This window comes from Protomyctophum parallelum (assembly GCF_964188405.1).
Source record: "Protomyctophum parallelum genome assembly, chromosome: 5".
Taxonomy (NCBI): Eukaryota; Metazoa; Chordata; class Actinopteri; order Myctophiformes; family Myctophidae; genus Protomyctophum; species Protomyctophum parallelum.
The window spans coordinates 45,943,644-45,963,066 of record NC_139702.1 but is presented as its reverse complement, the minus strand read 5'-3'; the positions used below and the strand labels follow the sequence as shown (position 1 = coordinate 45,963,066).

The 19,423-nt window shown below is 42.2% G+C and overlaps 1 protein-coding gene across 3 annotated transcripts in view; it reads left to right on the top strand.

Moving 5' to 3' along the window:
- The window catches only part of ctnna2 (catenin (cadherin-associated protein), alpha 2), a gene marked incomplete at its 5' end in the record, with an annotated part of 572,500 nt that overhangs the window by 550,442 nt on the left and 2,635 nt on the right, over window positions 1–19,423 (top strand). For 2 of the 3 annotated variants that reach the window (XM_083764543.1, XM_083764542.1), the window contains 2 exons: window positions 2,132–2,237; window positions 15,401–15,535. In XM_083764543.1, the coding sequence (XP_083620669.1) occupies window positions 2,132–2,237; window positions 15,401–15,535 (241 nt within the window). The remainder of the gene's footprint in view (window positions 1–2,131; window positions 2,238–15,400; window positions 15,536–19,423) is intronic. The other variant, XM_083764544.1, reaches the window with a different exon arrangement.

The following is a 19,423-nucleotide window of genomic DNA, read 5'->3' as shown; positions in this document are numbered from 1 at the left end:
GTGCATGTCTGGCGTACTTACATGTCTGGTATACTTACAACTTGGGTACAATTTTGAGGTATTCATACTTTACTTGAGTATGTCAAATTATCAGTATTTTGTGACCAGATTTGACTGAGAGCCTGACATCGCAGGAGAAAAACTTATTTTTATTTGTCTGAAATAAGTGCCAGAGCTGAAATCGACATGTAAATATGAAATAAATGCTTAAACATGTAGCTAGGTGTAATGTTAGAGTCCACAGAAGTCAACATTTCAAGCCTGTTTTCTGCAAGACATTACTCTATAAGCCATATCTCCAAAACGGGTTTGTCAAACTGAACAACCGATATGTTAATTTGAAGCTATGATTCACTGCTTTCATATGACAAAAATTAAGAAAATGTCAATGACTTAGCCACGGTCAGAAACGGTCACAAATGTGAGACACTAGCAGGGTTTAATATCAAAATGATAGGCAAAACATTGCAGTCGATCAAAATAAACACACCCTTTTTTTCACAGCAGGGATATGAGGATATAAACGCAACTGAATGTCATAGCATTAATTATTTAAGCGATATTATTACACAAGGGGGTGTGCTTAATACCACCATTGTTGTTGTCACAACAGCAGGGATGCGGTTTGAAGCATCCGCGTTGAGCCTCACCGGAGTGCCAATAATGATAGCAAAGCACACCCTCTCGTGTGATATTGTAACATTATACAACGTGCTAGAAACGCAACACAACAAGAAAATAAAACATTTTCATGTTGCGAGGCAATTCTTTGCTCTCATTGTGAAACAAGAATTGATTAAATCAATTCATTACCAGCTGATTATTATTACCTGCGGGGGTCCGCTATAACTGCCTCTGTCAGTTTCAGCGCAGTAGTTAGGTAGGAACCAAAATTCTCTAAGGCAGAACTATTGTGTTCTGAGTTGTTCGTTCTGCCCGGACATATTTGCGGTGCACATACATACAAATGTCCGCTGGTTTCATAGTATCATCATAACAAATACAAAGTTCACAACGAAGTTCACAATTACCTCTTGTACTACATGCAGCCACTAAGTTCTCATGGCTTTGGAGTGAAACCCAGGCTTACAAACGGCGTGCTCGCGCACACACACACTGTACACACACAATGTAGCTTATTGCGCTACATTGGGGGGGGGGGGGGTCCGTGGAACTACATATTTTCAGATGGGGGTCAGCGGCCAATTACATATAATTTTGGAGGTCCTTGACATGACATGACACGACTGACGAAACATTTTTAGATAACTTCAGAAAAGTTTTAGAAGGCATTAAGTAGAATCGTCCTCAGGTCTAAATAGATTAACTCACCTAAATGAAACACACGCCCTACAATTATTATCCTTATTACCTTCGGCCGTGTTTATCTGTCAAAATGTCTGCTATAAGAAAAGGGTCCATTACTTCCTACATGTGTTTATACACGGAAGTCGTGTTAATAATGAAGACCCTGGCCCAGGCCGTAGCGTAACGGTCTGGGCACCGGACTGGTGATCCAGTCACGGTGTGCCGCGGGTTCGACTCCCGGACCCGACACGGCCTTTACCGCATGTCATCCCCCCATCTCTCTCCCGTTTCCTGTCAGCCTACTTTCTATCCCTTAAAAAAATCAATAAAGGCGTAAGCCGCAAAAAAATATCTTAAAAAAAAAATAATAATAATAATAATGAAGACCCTTGCAGCATTCATTGCTGTCGGGAGGAAACCTCATAACTCCATTTTTGAGGTTTTTGATTTTTGTTTTGCATAAATCAGTGCTATTGAATAACCTTTACGTCTGCGTGTTGTTTCGAAAATATTGAACCAATGTAAAGTATAGTAAAAAGTGCTTTGGACAAAACCTCTTAACTCCATTGGACCCTCAAAATGTCTGCTAAAGCAGCTAACTCCACCACCTCTCCCCCTCTCATGGAAGTAATTGACAATATATAAAGTCACACCAACTTTGATGAGGCTGTATTGCTTTGTTTTAAAAATTATAATGTTTTCTTAATTTCCTGAAAGAATATTTTTCATTTCTTGAAAAATGAACATTTTGGAGTTCCTCCCCACAGCACAGATATATCTCACAGTCTCTCTCTCTGTTGTCATTCCGTACGCACGTTGCCAGAGGTAAAGGCCCCTTGAAGAATTCCTCAGATGTCATCAATGCGGCTAAGAAGATCGCCGAGGCTGGCTCCCGGATGGACAAATTGGCCCGCGCTGTCGCAGACCAGGTATTCACCCTTATAGCTTGTTTGTTTGCGTGTGTGTGTGCTTATGTGTCAGCCTATTGAGTTGAGTCCTCATGCAGGTATTGTTGTCTGTGTCGTATTGTATAGTTTCTGAAACTATGAAAGTGTTAATCTGTACCGTATGCGGTAGGAGGTGGAGAGAGTTTTCAGTTCCTTAAGTGTAAGTCAGTTGGTTCCCAAACTTTTTCAGGTCAAATTGACACTAATTAGCCCTGCGAACCCCCATTTGAAAAGATATGCCAGGGAGCCCCATAAGAGAAGATCTTTACGGCTCTAGCAGTGATTCTCAACCTGGAACCCCCTGGAACTCCCTCAGGGACCCCTGGGGTTCCCTGAGTGGTCCCCACTTTGGGAACCGCTGGTGTAAGTGGCAGTGGTGGGAAAAAAAAGTACAAATTCAATTTGCAGGAATGAGATGATGTATGATGATGGTGTGATTTGTACCTAAGTAAAAATATCAATAATGCAATGTAGAAGTATCCCGTTACAAGTAAAGGTCAGGAAATCAAAACGAGTAAAAGTACTAAAGTATTGTTGGCATCAACATGTACTTAAAGTACCAAAAGTAGAAAGTACTCATTTTGCCAAATATCCCATTTCACAAGTTTTCAAATGCATACAAATCTTCAGTATGCATACAGCTCACATGTTTGCACGCACACGCACACACAGAGAGACATGGGAGCCACTTGCTGATAGCAGCAAGCTGAAGAACGAAGCTATATGCCATTCCTGGCTAGTGTCACTGCTAATTCCAATACACACACACACACGCACACTGCACACACACACACGCACACACTGTGCCCTGCCCCTGGCCAGCTTGATGCAACCATGCAGATGACACAATTGTTCCCGTTTGCAGAGTTGACTAATAGTCCATTTCCTTCGCAGATTCCCCCCTGATGTAAATAAACAGCATGGCCCATTACCTTGCCAACACTGCCACGACACTGCCACACCACACCGCATCTCTCTCTCTCTCTCTCTCTCTCTCTCTCTCTCTCTCTCTCTCTCTCTCTCTCTCTCTCTCTTTCTCTACCTTCCCAAAGAGCAACATCTTGCCTTAATGGTGTATAGAATTCGCACACCGCCCCACAATAATAAACTGTGTGACTTTGCTTGTCCTTTCAGAAACCTCATCACAGCCTCCACATTATTCTCTGTTCGTCGTTTTTGGGGACATCTCTCTCGTTTAGTGTAGCGAATAATAAAAGCCCGGGATCTTTATTTTGCATATTGGAACCACACTGAATTGAATAGAAATTCCAATAATAATTGAGTCTTCCCCCGATGCTAAATCATTCATTCTGTGAAAAATGCTCTTTTCATGGCGTGGCTCCGTGGGAGCCTAGCCGATGCCGTGTATAAGAGGTTCAGTTCAGATACTGTCTATCCGTCCGTGCGTGTGTGTGAGCGATGGATAGATCATCCATCCATGGATAGATCATCCATCCATCCATCCATCTTCAACCGCTTATCCGTAGTCGGGTCGCGGGGGCAACAGCTCCACCAGATTTCCCTCTCCAGAGCAACATTAGTGACTTCCTCCTGGGGGATCCCGAGGCTTTCCAAGGCCAGTGAGTCGATGTGTTTCCTCCAACTGCGCCTTGGACTGCCCCGGGGTCTCCTCCCTGCGGACCTCCATATAGGGAGACGCCCGAAAGGCATCCTAACCTACCCTCGTAAACCCAGACATTTTTATTTCCAGGAAGAAAAAAACCTCAATTGTGGTCATACAGTAGCGCGAACGGGTCTCTCTCTAGATCTCCTAATTACTGATGGTCTGCAGCCGTTTTCAATTGACACACATGCGCACACGCACACACGCAATCACGCAATCACGCATACACACACTCCTCTCTCTCTCTCTCTCTGTGTCTCTCTAATTAATCAGGCTCATCTGCTGCAGGTGCGTCTAGTTTCTGCCGGGAGCTAACCCTATGCCATAGAAAGCATAGGTCTGTTCCAGGGTAATCCGAACAAGACGCCCCAAACCACCTTGGCTCCTTTCCAAGCGAAGAAGCAGCGACTCTACTCCGAGTCCCTCTCGTGTGACTGAACTTCTCACCCTATCTCTAAGGGAGATGCCTGCAGCCACCCGTCGGAGAAAACTCATTTCGGGCCGCTTGTATTTGCGACCTTAATTCTTTCGGTCATGACCCCACACTCGAGCCTTAACCGTCTTCCTGCCATTGCCGAAGCCCTTCGGCAATCAAAGCCTCAATTTGATAATACACCTTGCTGCCATTGCCGTAGCCCTTCGGCAATTATACTTTTATAGTGCATATGATCGATCGAGCCATAATGCTACTCACGTTAGCCGGTTAGCTAGCAATGTTGTTAGCACTGCACTGGATCGTTCAGATTAGATCGCGGTCGCCATAAGAATCCATTCTATCCGTTTCTTTCAATCGCCTGTATCTCCTATTCCTTGTCCCAGATGGCATTTTTGGTCAAACCAGCGTTTCTTTGACGGCACAGAGCCGACGTTGTGCAGTGCTATATGTACCGGCATTGATTCGATTATGTAAACAAAGGTTGTCTTGGCAACGTAAAGCTGGCAGGGATAAGCTCACTTCCGGTTGAGGCAAAATGTGGCTTTTCAAAATAAGAGCTCAAATTAAAAAAATGCTGGCATGAATTAGGTCCTAATTTCTCAATAAATGGCAGCAGTAAAAGGGTTAATTTATTTTTTATAATTATGAATAATTAAAATTAGGAAGTCATGAACGGGGCCTCCCGATCCTTAAGGCTGCCCCTGTTCATGACCATAGGTGAGAGGAGTAGGAAGGAAGGTTGCTCAGTAGACAGATGGATGGTAGACAGATGGATAGATCAGCGCCATAAGATTTCTTGTGCACATTGCCAGTCAAGCCAAAGAAGCAAATCCACTATTTATATTGTTGTATTCTTATAATTTTTCCCACGTTTAATACTTGGAAGTCAAGGTGCTTGGATCCGGTTGAAACATTTGCAATATGTTATTGTTAATTTGCAAAGACAGAAGGAGGGCAGACGTGCCGGAATCTTCTCTAGAGATATACTGCTGCTGTATTTTGAAAAATAAATAACTAAACTACTCAAAACTACTCAAGAGAGCGCGGATATTCCCTTTTCTAATTTGCAACACAGCAATAGCGTTTGCTATAGTGATTGTAATGTTACTTAAACTTTGACCTAGGTGGTTGTAATTGTAAACGGGTATATGCAGTGCTGATGCTTGCATTTCAAGGGGAATTCATTCCATTCCAGAGATTAGGCCATTTTGGCCATGTTATACTTTAGCTATTGAAAAATAGCAGATCTACACGCTCACAGCGCGCTACGAGCTTGTAGGTTTGCTATTTTTGAAAAAATCATGAAAATGTAGTGCAAATCTTTGAATATATTCTTTCAGAGCGAACGTTTTTAACATAATAATACATATCATTCTGGGGGTCCTTGACATGAAATATTGAGAACCACTGATATAAAAACATTATATTTCAGAGAACTCATGATTTAGAAGACGGTTTTGACATTTCGATGTCGGGTCTAAATGGGTGAGGCATGTTTATTGCACTTTAGATTTGACCCACAGGTTCTCACAGCGTGTTGCTGCATGGGGTTGAGCACTACTGCTACAGAACGGATGCAAAGGACTTGTTGACATTATTTGGAGTAGCGTTCTGCCCGTTGGCACTGAAGTCTGTCGAGTAATCTAAGGCAGGGGTTCCCAAACTTTTTCATGTCAAGGAACCCGCGGACCCCCATTTGAAAAGACATAAGAGAAGACCCCCATATATAAGAGAAGATTTTTACGGCTCCAGCAGTGATTCACAACCCGTATAATTTCAAGGACCTCCCAGTTTACGGACCCGCATTTAATAGCATTTCTATCTCTGGGACCCCCAATTTATATTGTAAAATCAATGTTAATTTAACTCTGAGAGTGTACAGATGGGACAGGTCCATTTGGTTCCATGTGTATACACCCTCAGAGTTACGGACCCATAAGGGTCCATTTGGTTCCAAGCTATCATTTAGCTGGGGACCCTGTGGAACTCCCTCAAGGACCCCACTTTGGGAACCACTGATCTAAGTCATAGCTTTGACTTGGTCGGTGGTGCTTAAAATGTTGAGGTATTTTCCCTTGAGGTATTTCTAATTTCCAATACTTTTACTTCTACTTCCACTATACATCTCGGATCCAAATATTTATATTATAATATGTTTACATCACTGCATTTAGGTTGCAGTTTACTATGAACACCTGCAAAACCTGTCAGTTGGTCCGTCCGTCCGTCCGTCACGCGCCTCGTGACGCTCCATATACAGAATTCATTCCATATCTTGATCTGACCCCGCTGCCTGCACCCTTAGATCTCCATATATGGAGCTGACCTGTTCTGACATTCCATATTTTGATCTGACCTCATCAAACCCTGTACACTCAATGAAGACACACTCCAGTCCATGCATTATGGCCAGTACAGAATTCATTCCATATGTTGATCTGACCCCCCCCCCCCCCCCCCCATGCCAATGCGCCAGCGCTCGCCCAGCAGTCTGCCGTCACCCAGGCGGATGCATGCATGTGACCTTCTCGCCCTCAGGGCGTGTTACTGGTTTGAAAACTTTATTTACTTTGTAGCTTTAGATTATTATTTAAAAAAATACATTAACCACTTTGACCCTATATATACACAGTACATTTCGGCTGATAGCCGATATACAAGCTCACAATATGTCATATCTACAGTAACAGAGTTGCACTATTGATACTTTTACTTTTAAGTTAAGAGTATGGTGTTTTCCAGCACATTGTGCTCATCGATGGGGCTCACATGGAATCACCGATGACTCCATGAGACAAGCTTTGCTACTTCAGGGAGCTGTGTAGCTGCTCTGGGGCAGGAGCACGCCTCAGCGCCCCAGTCTGTCAACTACAGGTTACCAACCGGCCACCAAACAATGTGCAAATGCACAATACTTGTCCTCTTCTAGAGAACAACAAAAAAATGAAATACACATAATGTAATAAATAATAAGGAGTTTTGATGAATATTTGACGATTAAAAAAAAATTATATGCCCGGCGCACTGCATTAAACAAGTACAGTTTGGCCTCGCTAACGGATGTCCTTAAAGCATCACAAGAAAATACTTTTATAACAAAAACATGTTTTCGGCTGAAAAGGATTCACTCGGCTGTCTTTTGACTGCACTTCCTGAGCCCGGTCTGATGTCTCTGCCAAGGTTAATCAAATAAGGTTAGGAAGCGAAGACCGTACGGTGGACTCCATGTTGCTCCCTGGAAGGAAAGAAACATGCGCAATGGGCTATATGCAGCCAACACTTCCACGTTCAGCTTCCTTGGTCTCAACTGCGCTCAACTCTCTTCACTTCCTGTCTTTAATTAATAGTCCTTGGTCTCTGCTAGGCTAACAAAGGGGCAAATATAACCCACCGTTTGTGGGAGGTTTTTATGAAACAGACTCCCAATCAGGTGCTGTGGCAATGTAAATGTTTTTTTTGCCAATAAATGGTGGGACTGAGGTAGGAAGCAGCCACGCATATTAAGTTGAGTTGGTACATTTTGGGCCTCTCTACATAGCCGGAGATTTGCTTATTATGGGTATTAAACTGCATGTAATCACCCGCAGAATTACTGAATTTACACGGCATCCACATTTAGTATATCTGACCGTAATCCTTATTTTTTGCGCAATGTCAAACCCTTTTCATATCAAGGTCCATTATTTATTCGGCATTTGAGCCACAGAACCACCATTTGATGACATTTAGCGTCTCAGACCCAAACTAGAGTGTGGTTGCCGCAGTGGCTTACATATGCCCCTCCCACTAATATTGACAGCCAATTACAATGTCGCGTCACCCCTGTGATCATGCGTATGTAATTTGGAGGGGATTTAACCCCCAAAATTCATGTTTTTGCATTTGCGGCGCCCCCTATGGATGAAAATGGAATTGCTTTTAGAACTTGGTTGATTGAACCACCCCGGACATCTGATTCAAATTCGGGATGGATTGGACATTCCGTTCGTGATTTGTGTCATTTTACAAGTCTTGTAAATATGGCGCTTGCGGTCTCCAATGGAAAAAAATACTTACATTTAGTCTTCGATTTCCCCATTATAAGTCTATGGAGAACTAATTAATTAATATCAATTAAACTATACAACGGATCTCTTAGCAAAACACAAGCACACGATTCCCGATGAAGCCGGTCAATTTGACATATGGCTCGAGTGTGTGCGGCAAAAACTGTGGGAGGAGTAGTGCGGCAAAATATCGCTCATTTACAATAACAATAGTCTGGTTGCCCTGTTAGGGCAACCACACTAATAATGTAACACACAGAGTGTAAAATGAAACCAACACTCTCAAGAGTTAACGACCTATAAGGGTCCATTTGGTTACCAGCAACTCTCCATCATTTATAGCTGGGGACCACCTGGAACTCCCTCAAGGACCACTGGATGGTCCCCGGACCACCGGTTGCAAAATAACATATAACCCCCAACAGGAGGCTGTGAATATTTTAGCAAACAGCTACAGTAGCCGAGGACACGCGTTTAGGCGAGAATTAAAAATGGCACGGCCACCTGTTCGGTTCATTACGGCTTACTGTTGATTCAGAGCAGTCAGAGGACCTGCCAGACTCACTCCCACCCGATCCCTGGTGTCTGGTGAAGGCTGTCCATCTCACGTGCACACACGGCGCGCAACGCACGGCACATACAAACCTCCGCGCACGCACGGCACATATACAAACTTCCGCACACACGCACATACACGGCGCACACGCACATACAGTACACACCTCTCTGTTAATTTATGCTTTTGCATTTCAGAGAGTGAACACATTTTGGTTACAAAACATTGTACGCTTTTAAGAGTTAAATTAACATAGGATTTCACTTTATAGGCACGTACGCATGCACGCAGGCACGGAGGCACACACGCACGCACGCACACACACACACACACACACACACACACACACACACACACACACACACACACACACACACACACACACACACACACGTTCTTCCTCATTCTCTCCCTGCTGGTTCCTCTATCTCTCGCACACACCCGACTAAGCTCCTGTTATGCCTTCCAAAAAAATAAATGTTCTTAGTTTCTGTTGTTCGTGTCGTGAGTACATTCATTACAAGGCGATAAAGCAATGCATTTTTTTTTTTTTTTCGGAATGAGGTAGATTTTGTTCTGAGCAGTTCCACAGCAAATAAATCAAGGCATCGACTTGTGCAGTACACAGTATACAGTATGACTATAGTTTTGATTAAAATATTGGTGTGAAGTATCTCGCATTACGGATGTAGGCAGAGATGGCACTTAAAAATGCCTTTATTTCACCTCTACCACTGTGTGTGTGTGTGTGTGTGTGTGTGTGTGTGTGTGTGTGTGTGTGTGTGTGCGTGTGCACGTGTGTGTGTGTGTGTGTGTGTGTGTGTGTGTGTGTGTGCGTGTGCACGTGTGTGTGTGTGTGTTTTGTTTTATGTGTGTATGTAAACCGTATTGGTCCGAATGTCATTAGACCGACAACCTACCTCAAACCCTATTGGTCTGCGCATGTCTTACCTTTGTTCTTTTTAAAGTAATAAAAAAGAGGAACCGTTTGGACATAATAAGCTTTCCACCCAACAGCGGCAATATGTCCGTTTAATAAGAAAAAACTTAACTTAAGCTCTTCTGAACGGGATTGAGATCATTTTTGAAACGTGCAACAGGATGTTATTGTTTCCATTGAAAAGGCACTGCATGGTGGAACTCCTATAGGACTAAAGCTTAGAGGATAAAACACATATTGAAACACGTTGAGAGAATCATTGTTTGTGGGGCTGGCAAAACAAACTACCGTTCTAGTTTGGGGCTTCTTCAACAAGAAGTCGTAATGAATCAATACAGGGTTTTTCTGTGTGCATGAGGTTAATTCTCAGCGGTTGTTAGAGATAAATCAAATGAAGTAGCACGTACTTCATTACCCCGCGCTTCTCTTGGCAATTCTAAATTCCCCACTCCATCTGCTGCGTGTACAGCCCGGACACAAACACACCGACGCACACACTGTTCCTCATGCACACGCACACGCACACACACACACACACACACACACACACACACACACACACACACACACACACACACACGCACACACAGACACACACAGCAGTCATTATATGCACCTCCCTTTTTTAAATCTAATTTCTATCACCCCCCGGTGCAACATTGATTGATTCCTTATTAAACAACATTGTGCATCTGCATCCATTGTGGAAGTATAGTCAACTGACAATTAATGCGACACACTTTGGTTTGTCTGGAGCCAATTATATTATATTATTATCATCACACAATTCCGTTCCGTTCGCTTAGTGATTCTCTCAGTGTTGATTGAGCCCCACACAGATGTGCCCGCTGTTCCAGCATGGGCATATCGGCGCCCATTAAGACCAGTCTGTGGCCTTGTGCCCACTTAATAGTTTTAAGTGTGTGTGTGTGTGTGTGTGTGTGTGCGTGCGTGCGTGCGTATTGTTCACAGTGGAACCTTGACAACGACTATACAATCGTCAATGCATCAAACCACAAATGTATCGCTGCCATTTACTGTAAGTGAAAGATAATGTAGACGTTCCATTATAGCGATAAGGGCAAGGCTGCGTTTTTTTTGTTTTGCCATTTGTGACAATTAGCGGGGATTAGTTGTGGCCAATCAATAGCAGTTATCTATCTCAGCATGGGTGGCTGTCCACCAATCACCAAGCAGCACCAGCAGGAGGCGGAGCAATTAGAATTAGATGGGTGGGTGGATGAATGGATTCAAATTACCATAATGCTTTGCTGCACTCACCCCACGTTGTGGGAAGGGGGAGGGCTGTCTTACTGAGACAACATGTAGTCCAGGAAGTTAGTGAGACCAGTGTCCGTGACATCACAGACACGTTGAAATACTAAAACATCTAAAAAATAAAACGCATATTATTACCCACATTAAAAACCTCCAGGAAAGTGTTACTTGTCTCCCAAACATCATTAAACTATAAGATCCGGTTGCAAAATGGGTGAAATGTCCCTTTTAGTCAAGGATTTGAGTTATGTGTTGTCTTGTGCCATGCTGCTAAATGTTAATCTGACTATGCCAGATGGTGGCAGTATTGAGTTCACCAGTTCCCTCCTCCTGCCTGCATCTGGTCTCTCTCAAGCAGAAACGATGAACCTGAAGCAGCGGGACGAAAAATCTGATATCTTCATAATACTTTCGAGTTGTAGTCTTGTTAGGTTGTGTTTACATTTGCGCTGTGGCACAGCTTCAATACGTCAGCAGTCTCACGTTGATCCGCCTCTAGCGGCCACATACGGCCGCATATTGCTCCGATCAGATTTTGTTCGGAGTGCATCATCTCTGCCTGAGAGAGACTAGATGGGAGCAGGAGGAGGAACTCACTGCTGCCACCAGCGTGCGGAGTCAGGTTAGCTAAATGTTCTGGTAAGGAGTCAAGGACCATGTTTAACAATCCGAGCGGCATAAACGGAGGTCTACGTCGCCAGGACGGAGATTAATCACAGGATGGAACATTAATGATATCATAACAGAGCGCACCGCTCCACAGGCTGGGAGCGTCGATTGAGCAACATTATGTAGGCTAGACCAGCACAGTCTGGAGCAGTCAGAGCTCCCACACAACATCAGGTGGGAACTGGCAGCCATGACTATAGTAAGCAGCAGCTGAGAAAATAACCAATACATAACACAATACTACTAACTAGACTCTACACAATCAGAGTGTAAAATAATTGTTATTTTGATCAACGTTTGCCTGTTAAGTCTCCTATGGTCGCCACATCAATATGGAATTGTTGGACAAAATCCTATCCAACGATAATAATATAGTCTGATATTCTAAGGGCTGTATTTTGTGTGTCTTAATACCAGGTCTTATTACTTAACTTAAGACCTGGAGGCGTGATCAATGCCATTTGGCTATTCTGAGTGGCAAAAGAGCATTGACCACGCCTCCAGGTCTTAAGTTAAGTAATAATTGAAAAGCTACAGAGGGCTTACTGTAAGTGGTTATCTTTTCAAGTATAAAGCACATGAAAAACACATTAACTGCTTTACTATGTACAGTACCTACATGAAAAACACATTAACTGCTTTACTATGTACAGTACCTACATGAAAAACACATTAACTGCTGTGCTATGTACAGTACCTACATGAATAACACAATGAACTGCTTTACTATGTACAGTACCTACATGAAAAACACATTAACTGCTGTGCTACGTATGTACAGTACCTACATGAAAAACACAATGAACTGCTGTGCTATGTACAGTACCTACATGAAAAACACTAACTGCTGTGCTATGTACAGTACCTACATGAAAAACACTAACTGCTGTGCTATGTACAGTACCTACATGAAAAACATATGAACTGCTGTGCTATGTACAGTACCTACATGAAAAACACAATGAACTGCTTTACTATGTACAGTACCTACATGAAAAACACATTAACTGCTGTGCTATGTACAGTACCTACATGAAAAACACATTAACTGCTGTGCTATGTACAGTACCTACATGAAAAACACATTAACTGCTGTGCTATGTGCAGTACCTACATGAAAAACACAATGAACTGCTGTGCTATGTGCAGTACCTACATGAAAAACACAATGAACTGCTGTGCTATGTGCAGTACCTACATGAAAAACACAATGAACTGCTTTACTATGTACAGTACCTACATGAAAAACACAATGAACTGCTGTGCTATGTGCAGTACCTACATGAAAAACACAATGAACTGCTTTACTATGTACAGTACCTACATGAAAAACACATTAACTGCTGTGCTATGTGCAGTACCTACATGAAAAACACAATGAACTGCTTTACTATGTACAGTACCTACATGAAAAACACATTAACTGCTGTGCTATGTACAGTACCTACATGAATAACACAATGAACTGCTTTACTATGTACAGTACCTACATGAAAAACACATTAACTGCTGTGCTATGTACAGTACCTACATGAAAAACACATTAACTGCTGTGCTATGTACAGTACCTACATGAATAACACATTAACTGCTGTGCTATGTGCAGTACCTACATGAAAAACACAATGAACTGCTTTACTATGTACAGTACCTACATGAATAACACAATGAACTGCTTTACTATGTACAGTACCTACATGAAAAACACATTAACTGCTGTGCTATGTACAGTACCTACATAAAAAACACAATGAACTGCTTTACTATGTACAGTACCTACATGAAAAACACAATGAACTGCTTTACTATGTACAGTACCTACATGAAAAACACATTTACTGCTGTGCTATGTACAGTACCTACATGAATAACACAATGAACTGCTTTACTATGTACAGTACCTACATGGAAAACACATTAACTGCTGTGCTATGTACAGTACCTACATGAAAAACACATTAACTGCTGTGCTATGTACAGTACCTACATGAAAAACACAATGAACTGCTGTGCTATGTACAGTACCTACATGAAAAACACATTAACTGCTGTGCTATGTACAGTACCTACATGAAAAACACATTAACTGCTGTGCTATGTACAGTACCTACATGAAAAACACATTAACTGCTGTGCTATGTACAGTACCTACATGAAAAACACAATGAACTGCTGTGCTATGTACAGTACCTACATGAAAAACACATTAACTGCTTTACTATGTACAGTACCTACATGAAAAACACATTAACTGCTGTGCTATGTACAGTACCTACATGAAAAACACATTAACTGCTTTACTATGTACAGTACCTACATGAAAAACACATTAACTGCTGTGCTATGTACAGTACCTACATGAAAAACACATTAACTGCTGTGCTATGTACAGTACCTACATGAAAAACACATTAACTGCTGTGCTATGTACAGTACCTACATGAATAACACAATGAACTACTTTACTATGTACAGTACCTACATGAAAAACACATTGAACTACTTTACTATGTACAGTACCTACATGAAAAACACATTGAACTACTTTACTATGTACAGTACCTACATGAAAAACACAATGAACTGCTTTACTATGTACAGTACCTACATGAAAAACACATTAACTGCTGTGCTATGTACAGTACCTACATGAAAAACACAATCAACTGCTTTACTATGTACAGTACCTACATGAAAAACACAATGAACTGCTTTACTATGTACAGTACCTACATGAAAAACACATTAACTGCTGTGCTATGTACAGTACCTACATGAAAAACACATTAACTGCTGTGCTATGTACAGTACCTACATGAAAAACACATTAACTGCTGTGCTATGTACAGTACCTACATGAAAAACACATTAACTGCTGTGCTATGTACAGTACCTACATGAAAAACACATTAACTGCTGTGCTATGTACAGTACCTACATGAAAAACACATTAACTGCTTTACTATGTACAGTACCTACATGAAAAACACATTAACTGCTGTGCTATGTACAGTACCTACATGAAAAACACATTAACTGCTGTGCTATGTACAGTACCTACATGAAAAACACATTAACTGCTGTGCTATGTACAGTACCTACATGAAAAACACAGGCTTTGCCTCGTATTATTACAGGCTTTGCTCTCAATCAGGATCTAGCAGGTTCCGAAAGAGAGGAGAGGAAACGAGAAAGATAAAGGCAAACAAAAAGTGGAGATGTTGGCATGTTTGTTTGTTTGTTTGTGGTGATTTAATACAGATCTTATTTGTTTTGTCGGAAACAAAACGTCAAACTGCAGCACTCAAGTGGGTACGGGATGTACGGCAAGATGCTGATGAAAGGACAAACTGTCTAAGGGCAGCTCTACGGTATAATAGCAAACAAACAAAGCTTTTATCATGGCTCCTGGCTCATTGGAGGAACAATACCACGTGTGTGTGTGTGTGTGTGTGTGTGTGTGTGTGTGTGTGTGTGTGTGTGTGTGTGTGTGTCTGCCTGTTTAAGTCACATCTAGTCTAATCTGATTAAAATCAGTTTTTGTTGTTTGCCGTGAGGCTCCTTTTTGACGATTTGTTGTCCAATGTTCCATTCAGTGCCCGGATTCAGCCTGTAAACAGGATCTCCTGGCCTACCTGCAGAGAATCGCCCTGTACTGCCACCAGCTCAACATCTGCAGCAAGGTCAAAGCCGAGGTGCAGAACCTCGGAGGAGAACTCATCGTGTCTGGGGTGAGTTTCACAAGGTCAAAGATCTCAGATTTCAGATTGTTATTGAAGGGACAGCCCCTTGAGATGCAGCACCTCATTTTCAAGAGGGACCCATAAACAAACACAATACAAAAAAGCATACTGTACACAAATACACAAAACAGTACAGTACACAGATATAAACGGATATACAAATGCATACTTGCTCACCCTCTTCCACCTACCCACCAACCACCACATAATCAGCTGTTACACAATGGAGACAAGGTCACAGTGCAAATACTTCAGTGTCATTATTGGTTACCGTCAGGTTAGAAGCATAGACACGCTGAGTCTAGATGTGAATATAAGGAGGTCCTGAAGCTACTAAATGATGAGATGGATCTAAGAGATAGAGGGAGATTGTTCCAATCAAAAGCTGAGGTACAGAGCCTTTGGAGGGGAGCTCATCGTGTCTGGGGTGAGTTTACCATTCATTTCACACATGGATAAACCGATTCCATGCTGTTACCATAATAGGCGGGATCGTGGGTCTGGTGCCAGTGAAATGTGCGACATAAGCAAAGAAGAAGAGCCATATCCGCCCGACCCGGAAGTGATAGCCCTCCATATCTGTAGTGCCGATTAATTCCCTTAGCGCGAGCTCGGATTAATGTTTTATAAGGGGGAAACTCATGGTACTTTGTCCCATTTTGAGCAGAAAAACTACTAATAACCCCATTCACGTGCACGTGTATAATAATCATGTAGGCTGTTTCTGCAATGGGAGGCCTGTGGAGGCTATAGCAACGGAATATTTTTTTAATTCAAATCTCGTGTTTCTCGTGGATGGCCCAGATGGTAATAATAGCTTTCCTCGAGATATCTCGTGGATGGCTTGTATCGGGTTATCGTTCTCAGTCGCCACGACATATTTCAGTCCTTTGGATTCCATAGAAGCCTTCAGCGGGTCTTCTGTGAAAGCATGCTTGCTGCGCACCGAAAGTAGCCGATCTACAAGCTACACGTCTCCATATTACCGTGGGCTTTTGGCGGCATCTGAGGTAGGAATACAGCTTGATTTAGTGCAGTGGTCCCCAAACCTTTTCATGTCAAAGACCCCCAAATTGACACGTATTAGTCCGTGGACCCCCCCATTTGAAGAGATATGCCAGGGATATGCCAGGGACCAGTGATTCTCAACCCGTTTAATTTCAAGGACCCCCAGTTTGACATGAATTAGTCTCCGGACGCCCAATTTAATGGCATTTCTATCTCTGAGACCCCAATTTATATTGTAAAATATATGTTAATTTAACTCTTGAGAGTGTACAAATGGAACCAATAAACGACCCGTTAGGGTCCGTTTTGTTCCATTTGTACACGCTCGGAGTTACAGACCCATAAGGGTCCATTTGGTTCAAGCTGGGGACCCCCTGAACCTCCTGTGTGAACCACTGATTTAGCATAAACAGAGTGATGAGAGTGAAACGGAGCGTGGCTGAGCAGTGGATATTGTCCTCGTGTGCACTGTGCACAGGCAGATTCACAGACCTTATTCTTTACAAGTTTACAACATCCCTCCTGTAAGAAACCTTATAGCAGATGTGTCCAGAATATCTGCAACAGAGGATATTCTGTGGCAGGCTGAGATGAATCTCAATCAAAATAGATGTGGTGTACAGTAGTATAGGAGGGGGGACCCCTTATGGGGGGACCTGGTCAAAAAACGTATAATGTTTAAAGGGATTGTGACATAAAAAAAAAGGTTTTGGAATTGTTCTTGTTTTTTTTAGGTTTTCTAATCTCAATTGCACCCAAAAAACATGAACTTTTAACATTCAGTAGATTTTCTGTGATCTGGGGTTTTCTGGCTCAAACAGGTGCTCTGATTTGCCGGCAGTAAGTGACATCACTTACTGCAAATCCCATATATGTCAATGGGATTTGCCAGCAGATGTCACTGTTTCACTGTGTTGCCTGTTTTCATTGTAGCTCAAAAGACCCAAAAAACCGCAAAGAAAACTTCAGACCACAGAAAATCCACTGAATGTTCAAAGTTCAGGTTTTTTGGGTGTAATTGAGGTCATAAAACCTAAAAGAAAAAAGAAAAATAAATGCAAATGAATGTAATAAAACCTTTAAGTGATGGGTGGACCTCACACAGATTATATTACAGTCCCATGCAGCTCATGCTATGCAATGAAACATTAAAAGTTGGTGTCCTACAGATTTCAGTCACAATTTGTACATTTTAGATATTGTGATGAATATCATGTGGACGTATTATTATAAGTATTTCTTGTATCGTTCCATCCCTCGGTCCTATGCAGTGTTGTTTTCGTCGACTAAAACTATGACGAAAAATGTTCGTCGACTACCTTTTTTTTCACTGATTAAAACTAAATAAAACAAAATAAAAACGAATAAATACTAGGCTAAAATGTTAGGGAGGGACTAGTGGACAAGAGATCCAGTTTTATACTAGGTTGCATGCTGAAAACTGACTAAAACTGGAATAACACTAGAACATTCCAGGTGACTAAAAACTACATGACAACATGGGCCGATTCATACTCCTATTTTAGAGCTGAATAAAAGTCGGTTCGGCGCTGTAGAGCCTACAATTTGACGTCATTTGAGGTTCGGGGGGGGCGGGTACCGTCCTAAAATCGGCTCTTCGGTGCTACTGAAAATTTCTGACGAGCCGAAATCATTTCGGCACTACAGCGCCGAAACAGCGGTAAAATAGGAGTATGAATCGGCCCTTAGACTATAACTAAAATCTAAATCTAAATTTACTGTCAAAAACAACACTGGTCCTATGATAACAACAATAACAATTTTGTTCAAATTCTGAAATACTCAAGGTGCTAGCAATATACAGTATATAGGCAGCTACTTGGTGGACGTCCAAATATCCAGATCATAAATAAAGTCCACTTTGCTTTGCTCTGCATGTGTTTTTTTCCTCTTCCTACAGCACGGTTCTTCTGTCAATGTCTCCTAATCTGCTGGGACTCAATTACACTTTATTTAAAGCATTTAGGACTGAGGCCAGATTCTACAAAGCCTAAATCACGGCAGTTTTCTGAAAAACCTCATGTTTCTATGATTCTCAAACTATTTCATGTCAAGGACCCCCAGAAATTATATGTAATTGGCCGCCGACCCCCATCTGAAAATGCGTTGTTCCAGGGGACCCCCACCAAGAAGCAAACATATGAGATTAAAAAAACGTTTAAACAGTGAAATAATATAAAAAATGGCAGATCTGCTATTTTTCAACAGCTAAATGTATAACATAATAGTTCAAAGTGGTTAAAAGCTAAAGCGACACATGGATCCCGTTCCCGTCCTAAATGGGTTAAGTGATGTTCAAGAGTTCTGGTCCCTGCTGAGATTTTAACCTTTCCAGCTGGAGTCCACCCTCATTAAATCTAAAAAGCGCTTTGCTTCGCTCCGGGTATAAGAAAGGGACTATAGGGGGCCTGGCGGCCCCGGCAAGCTCTTAAATGTCAGTCCAACACAATAGACGGATGGGAAGAGAGGTGTACACCTGACCCCCATGCCACTGCTAATTATGAAGTGCTCAAGAAAAAAAACGGATGTCATAGTTGTGACCGGTGTGAGGGTCTGGTTTTGTTCTGCTTCAGTCGTGGCAGGTAAGCTTCGTGCGTGATGGGTCAAACCTCCCATGTAGCACGGAGGAGAGGTGAGCGTCAGGGTCGTCCGCTAACCTCATGCTTGTATAGCTTCTCTTTTGTCAGGAGAAAGAAAGAAAAACACTCAGTGCTGTCTATCATAGACTAGTGATGACTCCAATAGCTGAACCTGTGGGCCACATTACACAAAATGTCAAGGGGCCAGAGGCCGGTTGATAAAATGAACAACATTAATGACACTTGATAGCTTCTCTATATTTATTTG